Genomic DNA, 12,230 nt, shown 5'->3' with positions numbered 1-12,230 from the left:
GCCTGTGCTCTTTCCACTTTAAGATGATGCTAACAGTGTAAGTGTGCTCTCAGTGGTGGAACATTTTGAGCAGCATGGTGAGATAATTCTGTGTTTTGGGGAAAGTCCTTGTGTGTCAACCAAAGCTGTAACTTGTCATTGGTGTCTTTTAAAGGGAAACTCAAATACCCCACTTTTCCCATTACCTTATTTCAGGTGGGGTATGATGTCAGTATTCATAGTGCATTCATGTGCTGTAAAATGTTTTTCATTAGTATAGGATGTTAAAAATAATATAAACTGACAATAACATCTCCCAACATCAGACAATGCCAATAATCCTGATTACACAACAGAGGCAAATTGGGTACTAAAATACTGTATGTGTATGTAAGAGTTTGATGCAAATATACTTCAAATAATTTTAATTTCTCTGTCGTCCCTAGGCAGCACAGGCACCAGTGGGTTAATGCGCTCTTCCCTTTAGGAGGCAGGATAGCAAAAGAAAAAAAGGCTAGGTCCTGTCCCCCTGTTTCCCCTCCCTCATCCCTGCATTAACCCCACCTCCAGTAGTTTTTTGCTATCCTGCTCCCAGGAGGCAGGAAGCCTGGGAGCTCTGCTCCCTTCACTTCACTTTATTTTATTTATTTATTTTTGATCAGGTTATCACTTTTATTACCTTTATTACTTTTATAACTTTATTCTATCACTTTTATTATTTTTTTCTTCCTGCTCCTGAGGACTCCCACTAGGCAAGCTACTACGCTGCCTAAGGAGACACACAAATGAGCTCATACGGCATGCTTCAGCGCTGCCAGGCTCAAAAAAGGGGGAACCGAAAAGGGCATGCTTCAGCGCTGCTCCCGGCCCTCCTACCTGGGGACCCGGCCTTAGAGGTATGCGGTAGCGCTGCCTAGGCCTCCCAATCCCAGCAGCAAAAAAGGCAAGCCATGTCGCTACCAAAGGGTCCATTGGCGGGTTAACTGGTGATCTGCGCTTGTACACAACGGCCAGCCTTTCCCCCCACAGTCAGTCTGTGCAGTTTTCAAATGCGGCGCCATTTTCTTTACGCACACAGACGCGCCAACCGGAAGTCCCGGTCACCAGCGGATCGCGCACTTCCCCTGGCAGCTTTTTGTCTCACGGAGGGAGCAGGCACGTACGGGAACTCCCGGGGGGGGCTCCTAAATGTGCGGGAGAGTACTGCAAAGGCGATTTAAGGCAATTTTCTCAGACGCCACAGGTACGGCAGGCCCAGCCCTTTCTTCCCCACTCTGGTTTTTTTTTTCTGCTTTTCCTACCTGGGTATTACTGCACTTCACTTAGCCTAACATGGCTTCTGAGCTAGGCAACTCTCCTAGACCAGACATAGCAGACCCACCAAGGCCCACAGACCCAGCTCAGGGAACGGGCAAGTGGCAAAACAAGCGCACTAGGCCCAAGGAGAAGAATCAAGAGAGCAAAAAGAGCAGACTCTCTCCACAGCATACAGAAAATCCAGTTGAGATCCCTGATTGGTTTAGACCTTTTCAAACCACGTTACTAGGCATTTCCTCTTCCCTAGAGAAAATTTCCACAATGCAGCTCCCGCACCAAGTTACCTCATCAGACAAGTCAGGCACACGGGGCCCAGCCACCACTATCGTGACCGAGCCTACACAACCAGAAACAGAGGGCTATACCTCGGATGAGGAAAACCCAGCATTCAGCGATTCTGACTGCACAGACCCAATAACACACTCAGCTGAATCATCGCATAGATCAGAAGCCGTTAACGTTTTACTAACAGACATGTTCCAGACGCTAGGCATACAAGAAGAAGTTAAAGAACAAAGGACCTTAGACAAGCTCTTTGGCTCCACTCCAAAACACCAAAAACACTTCCCTGTACATGACACGGTACAAGAGCTCATTAAGAAAGAGTGAAAAACTCCAGATCGGAGACTTTCTAAGGATAAGAGGCTTGACACCCTGTATCCCACTGACCAATCACACAAGGACTTGTGGGACAGTATCCCAAAGGTGGATGCTCCAGTAGCTAGATTACACCATTCCCCTGGAAGACGGAACGTCCTTTAGAGACCCCATGGACAGAAAAGCTGAGGGCTTACTCAAGAATCTCTTTTCCTCGGTTAACACAAACTTTAAACCTACAGTAGCCACAGCTTGTGTATCACGAACATCGGTTTTGTGGCTTGAGGAAGCCATCACTGCGGTTACAGATGATACCTTCGACATGCATGGCCAGTTATCCAAAATCCTCAACGCAGTGCATTTTCTCTGTGATTCCTCCATGGACACTCTACAGCTGCTAGCCAAGAGATCGGCCATGGCAATCGGAGCCAGACGGGCCCTCTGGATGAAAACTTGGAACGCAGATCCGGCCTCTAAGAAAAAACTGGTAGCCCTTCCGTTTACGGGGGCTTCACTATTTGGACCCGAGTTAGACTCACTAATCATCAATAAGATCACAGGAGGAAAAAGTAATTTTCTCCCACAAGATAAGAAGACACGCCCAGGCAGTGCACAACCTAAATGGTCCTTTCGTCCCACAAACTATACGAGACACTCCCCCCCAAGGCTCGAGACTGCAGAACACATATTCAGGACCCACTAAGGGCTACCTACCCAACAGGAAGCCAACTTGGAACACACAGAGGCGCCCCTTTAAGGGAACCTCAGACAAATCTCAAGAGTCATGAAGGACAAGCCACCCCTGAGAGTTCAGAGGCAGTAGGGGGCCGCCTCTTACTCTTCAGGGAGGTATGGCAACAGACAAGTGGGTTCATCAACTCGTTTCTTCGGGGTACATGATACAACTTCATAGACCACGGAGAATGGTCACTACATAAAGACGTGTTCCGACAGATTGCGCAACTCTGGGGGACACCACAGGTGTCCCGATTCAATCATCAGGTCCCCCGCTATTGCAACAGATACCAAGATCCACGAGCATTCGCGATAGACGCAATGACCACCACGTGGCATTTCAACTTGGTGTACATTTTCCCCCCCATACCCATGATCCACCCAGTCATCCGCAGACTTCAGTTCCAGACGACAGCCATTGTCCTCACCCCATACTGGCCATGACGGCCGTGGTTCTCCGACCTCCAAACACTAGCAATAACACCACCGTGGAGGCTTCCTCTGAGACCAGACCTCCTGCACCAGGGCGAGTTCCTCCACCCTGGGCTGGAAAACTTAGCACTCACGGCATGGCTATTGAGACCGCCATCTGGTCATGGAAGGGCTTCTCCACCAAGGTGACATCCACACTCATGAAAGCCCGTAAACCTGTAACCGTAGCTGTCTATCACCGGATCTGGAATACTTTCCTCACGAAATGCTCAGCGCAATACGTCCACATCCCCAAATTACTGAACTTCCTTCAGGACGGCTTGGACAAGGGTCTAGGAGTTAACTCCTTAAAGGTACAAGTTTCCGCCCTCTCACTACTTTTTCAGCACCAGCTCGCGATGCACCCAGACGTCAGGACATTCCTTCAAGCAGCAACACGCATTAAGCCCCCCTACAAAAACCCACTCCCCCCCATGGGATTTGAACCTAGTTCTCCGGGCTCTGCAGAACCCCCCATTCGAACAGTTAGCTACGATAGATCTGAAGCTCCTAACCTGGATGGTAGCTTTCTTGATAGCAATTGCTTCAGCCAGAAGAGTGTCAGAATTGGGAGCCTTATCCCATAGACCTCCTTACTGTATCTTCCATAAGGATAAAGTGGTACTCCGGACTCTCCCCACTTTTCTACCTAAGGTGTTACCTCAGCCTTTCACCTTAATCAGGAGATTGTTCTACCTACACTCTGCCCCAAACCATCATCCCCACAAGAACGACTTCTCCACAACTTGGATGTGGTAAGAGCCCTGAAGTTCTACATTTATAGGACGACATCTGCAAGTCAAATTCATTTTTTGTCTTGTATGGTCCCCAGCGCAAGGGCGATAAAGCTTCCAAAACATCCATTGCTCGCTGGATCAAGAGTCTGATCACCTCAACCTACCATAACAAGGGTCTACCTATCCCATTCTAGACCTCTGCGCACACTACCAGAGCCCTCAGCACCTCTTGGGCCATGGCCAACACAGCATCTTCAGAGCAGATATTTATAGCAGCCACGTGGTCTTCAATACACACCTTCACGAAGTTTTACAAGTTCCATGTGTTTTCCTCTGCGGAAGCCTCTTTCGCCCAAAAAGTTCTTCAATCAGCAGTGATGTAATTACCACTTTACCTCAGTTGCCATGTTAGAGCACCCACAGTTTTTGTCCCTAGGCAGCACAGGGAGTCCCACCCCTATATCTTTATCTTCAGCTGTGCTAGCCGGAACTACTGGAGGTGGGGTTAATGCAGGGATGAGGGAGGGGAAACAGGGGGACAGGACCTTGCCTTTTTTTCTTTTTCTATCCTGCCTCCTAAAGGAAAGAGTGCATTAACCCACTGGTGCCTGTGCTGCCGTGACGGGACTCTGAGAAAAGGCTTTATCGGTGAGTAGCACAAATCCTCTTTTTGCATCTAATCCTAGTCTGGGTTTAAATTGACAAACGAGAACAGGGGCTTCTTGTTACTATAATTGGAGACAATTTTCTTTACTCTTTAATATGTTTCCTAGTCCTTGAATTTTGAATGTTGTATCTTTTTAATGTTATCGGCCTTTGTTATTTAATATAAAAAGTACAGTAAAAAGTGAATAGTTAACTGTATTCTGGCCACTATGTATAGCTAAATCTGAAGTCATAAAATATACATATGTTTACAGACTGTTCTTAATTGTGTAAAGATTAGTGTAGAGTAATATTTGCTTTCCATGTTGGTAGATTGAAGAGTCTGTTCGTAGTATGGTGATGCGCTATGGAAGTCGTTTGTGGAAACTCCGTGTCTTACAAGCTGAACTGAAGATTAATATCCGCCTGACACCCACAGGGAAGCAGATACCAATACGACTCTTTTTAACCAATGAATCTGGCTACTACTTGGACATCAGTCTTTACAAAGAGGTGACTGACTCAAGGACTGCTCAAGTGAGTAGAATTCATATTCTTAAAACCCATAAAAGATTAAGACCTTTTTTGTTTTACCATGTGAACAAGAAACAAATGGAATTATAGTTATAAAGCATCCCCTTGCTTTGTGGAAGTTCACAATAGGGCATAATAATATAAGTAAAAACAAACTTTAACCAACTTTCTTTTTGTGATTTTCTGCAGCCATACCCAAACAAGGTGGCGCTTTTCTTTGTCCAGGAACAGCTACATACCTCCCCCAACCACTCCCCTCCCTCACAGACACACACCCAGTAGGCCTAATAAGTTGAGAGTAAAGGACAGATATTTGAATTGGCATTCCTTTAGCATTTATTGAATAATTGAATCAACATATAGCATAACTATCATAAAGTGAAGCAAGTGAAGAGCCACACTCACAGGATTTGGGATGTAATTCATAAATTGATTTATTGACAAAGTTGCAGCCTTCTCCAAAGTTGTGAATGAAATGTCATCTTTGTCAATAAAACACTTCCTAGATTCAGATGTCATGTGAGTGCAGTGATGGAAATTGTTATATATTCCCTGCATGAGATAATTTGCAATTGGTCTCCTTTTTTTAATTTTTGTGGTTTTTTAATAATTAAAGAAGAAGAAAAGGTAAAAACTAAGTAAGCTTTATCAGAAAGGTCTATGTAAATACAGCCATAAGCACTCACAGAAACGCTGCACTGAGTTCTCTGTCAAAAGAAACAGGATATGTTGTCTCTTTGTTTTCCTGTGCCAGAGACACGCAGCTCTCTCTCCTCTCCCCTCTCCTGCTCCCCCCTTCCCCCTTGGGAATGTGGCTCTGTGTCAATCAGCGGGAAGCTTCCCCATAGTCTTACACACTGAGCATGTACACCGGTTTTGGTGCAGGAGCGAGGCATTATGGGAACTTTCTTTACAGAGCGTTTTTTTTTCCTATGAGGGAGACTTAAGGGCACTATTGAGTGAACTGAAGGTATGCCTGCAGCTTGAGATGAACTCTTTATTAGCCTTTCCTTCTCCTTTAAGCTTTTTGTTAAGCAGATCTCCAGTTTGGAATTTCAGCAGCTATCTGTTTGCAAAGCTGCGAATTACCTTAGCAACCATGCAGTGATTTGAATGGAACATGCATAGGAGAGGGTCTAAATAAAAATCACATCAATAAAGAGTTATAGCAAATTCTGTAGCCATGGACATTTTTAATTTGAGTTTTTTGTCAGTACATTTTTTTTTTTTTATAGTTGTTCTTTGGTCTTCCTCATTTTCCACTATGCGTGTGGTGTCCTAAACTGAATAAAGATACTTGATGCTTCATGTAGTAGAAGTACTCTTGATGTAGTAGAAATAATAAGCACAGAACAATAAAGGGCTGATTTATCAAGATTCGAGTTTCAAATCAAGACAAATGTAATGATAAAATATGAACACAAATGTACTCAAGAATATTTTCTAAAATCTTGAATAGTTGCCATTTACCACGAAAAAAGTCACCAGAGAAACACAGCAAGTAAAAGCTGGAGAGTTTTTATAGAAACACGACTATGAATATTGTCTCAATTTTTTTTCTTAAATAGGCTAGTGATTGAGGATTAAAAAAAGCAATCATGGAAAAAAAGTTATGCGTTTTTCCCTCTTTCCCCAGCTATTTTCTGCGCACATTATTTTTTTGGGCTGCAACAAATATATTTTTTTACAGTTTCTGTGGACTTACTCTATGTTTGCTGCCTAAATCTAGTACTTTCCTCACCATCTGTTTCACAGCCCAAAGTATATCTGCCTGAGGTGTGAATTACTTAGCCAACTGTGGCTACTGCTGCTGCACTGTTGTATGCACTTTTCATCCAAAACAGATAAACAGACTTTGTCAAAGAATAGTGAGAATTCTGACAGGCTTTTTTGTGATGCTATAACAAGCTGCAATATTTTGTTTTTCTTGTTTGTCTAAATAAAACCTTTTTTTTCTTTATTTTTCCTTCCTAAGTTCTGGGTCATGTCTGGCACTTCCACTGCTATTTGTTTTCAGATTGCACAAAAAGTCCCAGACAAGTTAAATTATCCCAGACTTCAGCTGGCACTAAGACTCAAGACATATTAATACTTAAAATTACTTTCAGAATGGAAGGTGCAAGCTACAGTTCCCTTCTTCTGGCAGAACACAGTTTTGCTACTAACTGCATATTGTTGGGACAATCTAGAGAATTATGCAGAATAATTGCTTCCACTATTTCAAACTTTTTTCATGGTTTTAGAGGTTTTTGAAACTATGACTAAACTAATTTTCTCTAAAACCATGAATGTCTAGTAATGTATTAAAAGATCCAAATTGCAAAAGCAAAAATGAAAAAAGATGTGAAAAAAACAGGAAAATCTTGTCTTTTTCATATTTTTACACAAATGCAAGTGTCCAAAAAACCCAAAAACTTAACCTTAAAACCACAAAACAAAGGAAGATCTTCCATTTGTAAAAAGGACACCTGCCATTGACTTCTACATTAGCTCGACAGCTTTTAGATGCTGTATTTTTGCTTTCCGATTTGTTGTGTTTGTGATGCATAACAAATCTTGAAAAAAATCATGTTTTTCCATAAAGAAAACGTATTTTGGTGCAAAAAATACGAATCGTGAATAAGTTCAGCAAAAAAACAAATAAAAACAAAAAACTATACAGTAAGTGCCAATAAGGGTTGTTAACATAGTAGCAGAAATAGATAGGAACATATTATTTGGAGCCAGGAGATTAGATATAATGTATATGGAGTCTTCATAATGTAAGTATGTAAGTGCCGGGATTTTCACTAGTAAGAAAGAGAAGTCTACATGCTGCATTACGTAATAATAACAATAACTTTGAGCTTATACAGTTCAACAATAGAAATACCAGCTTGTTAGTAATGTGTAGTAATTAAAATGGAATATAATGGGGTTCAAAATTTTTATAGTGTCTTGTGTGAGATACATAAAAAATGTATTGTGGTGGAGCTAAAGGATTCTGAGTTTACATTTATAAAATGGAAAAAACAGAAGCAAATGGGAATCTTTAGAAACTGCTACAGTCTAGAACTGATTATGTGTTTTATTACAAGCAAAACTTATTTGTCAGTTAGAAAATGTATGGATGTTTAATACGTTTGAACCTGCATGATGTGTATGATTCCTGAGCAGGCAGTATTGCAGACGGCTTTGGTCAATAGTGCAGCAGAATGTTTTAAAATGTATTTAAAGCCTACATATAAAAATGGTACACTGTCACTTTAAGTCTCTATAATAAGTGGATAATAAGGATAGTCGGTAAAAGAATTAAAGAATAAGCAAAGTAAAAAATACTGGAGGTTGCAAATCTTTTCCCCCAGGCCTATGGAGAGAGGTGGCACCATCTTTCTTGTGGTGGCTTGGGCTAGGGAGGTGTACATTATGCACAAATGTATATTAAAGTACTAGGAGAAAGCCATACTGATTGTTCATGTACCCAAGACACCACAGTTTTAAAGAAGAGGTGTAGTGGTCTTAGGTAAAAGGTTAGCCACTGTACTGTTCTTTACATTCCTTCTCCTTCAGTAAGGAGACATGGACATTTATATTTTTTTATTTAACACTCTTTACAATCCACTCCATTCAAGCAACATAACACTTCTGATATTATATAAAAATACAAATGAATTCTGTATTGCTGATGACTGCTACATTTACTGTCCTTTGCTTCTAAATGATTGATTTGCTAAACTGATATAAGACTTCCTTTTTCTTTGCTTCCTTGTTGAGGTCAGAGTAAAAACATCCTGATGAGAAAAACATACACAAATATAATGAATTATTTTTTAGTTTAGAGGCCAGGGATCTTTTTTAAGGCTTCTTTAAATATGTTTTGAAAGTAAGCACTTAGTGATGACTTGTTTTTAATTAAAGTGTACTTGATGCCTCAGGCTTTCATTTCTAAAACCAAGTGGCTGCCTTGTAATAGTTTCTTTGCCTGATATGCTTTCCATCAGTAGTATGCCTTCTGAAGCCTATTTACCCCAAATTAGGTTTTGATTATCAGAAACATTCTTTTTGAGTCTCTGATGACCATGAATATGGATCTTTCCCTCCTGCAGCAAATCTCCACTTAGCTATTTCCAAGACACAAATCCGGTTGAGTCATCAACCTGCAATCACAATGCCTAAGGCTGTTTGTTATAGTTTTCCTATATCTGGAAAATGACATCCAAATGGATAATTTGTTATTATTGACCCAGACTCCTGTAGCTATCTTTCAAGTTAATTTCTTATATGGCAAAGGTCAAGAGTCATTGTGAGTATTGGAGGTGTGGCTGCCATGCAGTAATGGTCAAAATATAAGCCAAATGACATTCAAGTACACTTTTAAATTAAAGCATAAATGAGGATATGTTAATATTTTGTCTGGCCCTTCATCAGTCAGGTGCAGAAGAATGGCATAGAAAATGTAAAGCTTATTCTCTAAACCAACTACAACTTAATTTGTAATTTCATAACATGCTAATTGTATTTTGATGTTATTGACTTATGCCACAATCTAAACTGTGCTCAACATAGTGTGTGATATGGGGTTTTATCTTATATTACTAGAATTTGTTTAGTGAAGTTACTGATAATTTATATTTACATTTGTTTTTCAACAGATCATGTTCCAAGCGTATGGTGACAAACAAGGTCCACTTCATGGCATGCTAATTAATACTCCTTATGTGACAAAAGATCTATTGCAGTCCAAAAGGTTTCAGGCACAGTCTTTGGGAACAACCTATGTTTATGATATTCCAGAAATGTTTCGACAGGTAATACATTTCCATCTTTCTAATTAATCACAGTCTTTTATTTATATAGAACCAGTGTGTGTGTAAACAAATTCCTGTTCTGATATACATTCCATTTGACCTGACTGATTCTTATATTCCCTGGGAGAATATGTACTCTACTTGCTTCTTGTTTATATAACAAGTAGTTAGGGTAATGCAAGCTTTAAGAAGTATTACTGGATACAAATTATACTGTTTAGTGTTCTTTTGCTGAATGACTGTATGCTGGTGTAATGAATGTGTCTTAACAGGGGTGTGTATAAAGAAGAGTATAACCACAAAAAATGCAAATGGCACTCAGGGCTACAAACAAGGGAAAAACCCTTTAAAAGTTTATTGCGGAGGTGCAAGAAGAGTATACCTTCTGATACAAAATAAGGATATTAGAACTCATTTTAGCATATTTATAAAACTGTGTAATATATTTCTGTTCTAGTCCTTACACATGAATTAATGTCTTACAGTTGCACAAATAATCACAGAGATAATTGGCTAATTTATAAAGGTGTGTATAAATGTTATAATTTTATTTTAGTAGACTAAGCTAAAAATAACACATTATTTTATACCACCTAAGTTTTGGCAGTCAAGAAACAAAATTTAGGTGAATTTTTGGTGCAGTAAGAGGTCTAAAATGCTTTGTAAAAAGCAGGCTCGTAATAGACAATCTTTAATGAGTTAAAAACATTGATGATAATTACTGATGATGTCACTAAGAACCTTTGTTAGGATGTACATAATATTGCTATGTGTATTTTTGGTATTTGTTGGCTCTTCCATCTCACCCATGAATTGGCAGCCTGCAGCACTGTGATACTTTATCACCTGCCAGTAACACCTGACCTCTTTCTTCTCAGGCACTTATTAAACTATGGGAATCTATGGAAGCTCATGCATTTCTGCCCAAGAGCCCTTTGCCTTCAGATGTTCTCACTTATACAGAACTGGTACTGGATGACCAAGGGCAGTTAGTACATATGAATAGGCTTCCTGGTGGAAATGAGGTATTTATGTTTTTATTGCCACATAGACAGCAGTATATATTCCTAATTCTGATGAATGTCTTTGTTTCAGGATTTAAAAAATGTTGAAACCTCTTTTTTCTGTATACAAATAAAGTACAGTATTAGGTAAACTGTATCTGATTAGGTAAAAATCAGATACAGTACAGTATAATCATCTAACAATATGGAAGACTGCCTCTACATTTTACAAATGCAATTACACCCTGCCCCGCACATAAAATAATGACCCCCTCTAGTCATCAGTCTCTCGCAGGTAATTGGTCAACTTCCATTTACTAATAGTTTCAGTACAGTTCTTCTTACTGTATGAAAACTATTGTGTTTAAGATGAGCAGGGGTATGATTTCCAAACACCTCTAGGAAAAAGTCATTTTAATCTAGAGGCACAGCAGAATGTTTTCTGTCTCTTTATATGTTAAAATATATTCTTTTGTCAACTATTTATTGGTATCCACTACTAAACTTTTTAGTTTGTTTTTCAGCAGTGCTTTCAACTTTTAAATGGCAGATACCAGAGATATACTCTACTTATAGAAGTGCTCATAAAATCGTCATCAGTTTTAATCTGTTAATTTGTATTTATTGTAAAACATTTATCTTAATAGAATAACTGGAGAGTAGGATAGCACCACTAATACCAGAACATAGTTTACATTTTTGTATTTTTGATGCTGTTTCCTGTGTTTTTGGTCAGGAAATTTAAGACTGGCTGCTTTATGCCAGATTTGGAAAAATCCATGTCAGCTGGGTAAAATGGATTTTACATGGAATACATCCACAACATTTTGAAGGAGAATTGTAAAAAAAATATTTCTAGTCTTTAGAGGTACAGAAGGCAAAATAAATATTTGTACTGTATAAAGTGTCTGTTTATGAAAAAATGCTGACAACACCTTAAAAACTCTAGTAGTGTGGTGTACAGGCTATTTTATGTACTACTTTTCAGTGGGAGTCAATGTATGTCTAGTAGCAATTTAAGGCATTCCAAATAGCCCATGTGCCAATGCTCTTAATTAAGAGAGGAATTTCAAGAAAAATACTTGAAAAATTCAAGCAAAATTATAGTCAATAGATCCGAAAGCCTAATAATGCCTTTAGCAACCCTTCTTATGTGTTATCGACCTGGACAAAATGTATCTAATATTTGTGCTAGAGGAATTTTCTACAAAGTAAATTTGTTTAACTTTGTTCTTAAATTAATCTGAATATAAAAAAATATAGGCTTAACATTACTTGGATGGCAAAGTAATAAAAGCAGATTAAAGGAGAAGGAAAGGTTAAAAACTCAGTAAGCTTTATCAGAAAGGTCGATGTAAATACAGCTATAAGCACTTGATCAAGTCCTCGATCAAAAGAAACACAGGATGCCTAGTCTTTTTTTT

At 39.5% G+C, this 12,230-nt stretch overlaps 1 protein-coding gene across 5 annotated transcripts in view; it reads left to right on the top strand.

Moving 5' to 3' along the window:
* The window catches only part of acaca (acetyl-CoA carboxylase alpha), a 212,370-nt gene that overhangs the window by 106,717 nt on the left and 93,423 nt on the right, over positions 1 to 12,230 (top strand). For all 5 annotated transcript variants that reach the window (XM_002939656.5, XM_012957825.3, XM_012957826.3 and 2 more), the window contains 3 exons: positions 4,815 to 5,018; positions 9,647 to 9,802; positions 10,681 to 10,827. In XM_002939656.5, the coding sequence (XP_002939702.3) occupies positions 4,815 to 5,018; positions 9,647 to 9,802; positions 10,681 to 10,827 (507 nt within the window). The remainder of the gene's footprint in view (positions 1 to 4,814; positions 5,019 to 9,646; positions 9,803 to 10,680; positions 10,828 to 12,230) is intronic.

This window comes from Xenopus tropicalis, chromosome 2, assembly GCF_000004195.4.
Source record: "Xenopus tropicalis strain Nigerian chromosome 2, UCB_Xtro_10.0, whole genome shotgun sequence".
Lineage (NCBI taxonomy): Eukaryota > Metazoa > Chordata > Amphibia > Anura > Pipidae > Xenopus > Xenopus tropicalis.
The sequence above is the reverse complement of the archived record's forward strand: the minus strand, read 5'-3'. Positions and strand labels throughout refer to the sequence as shown.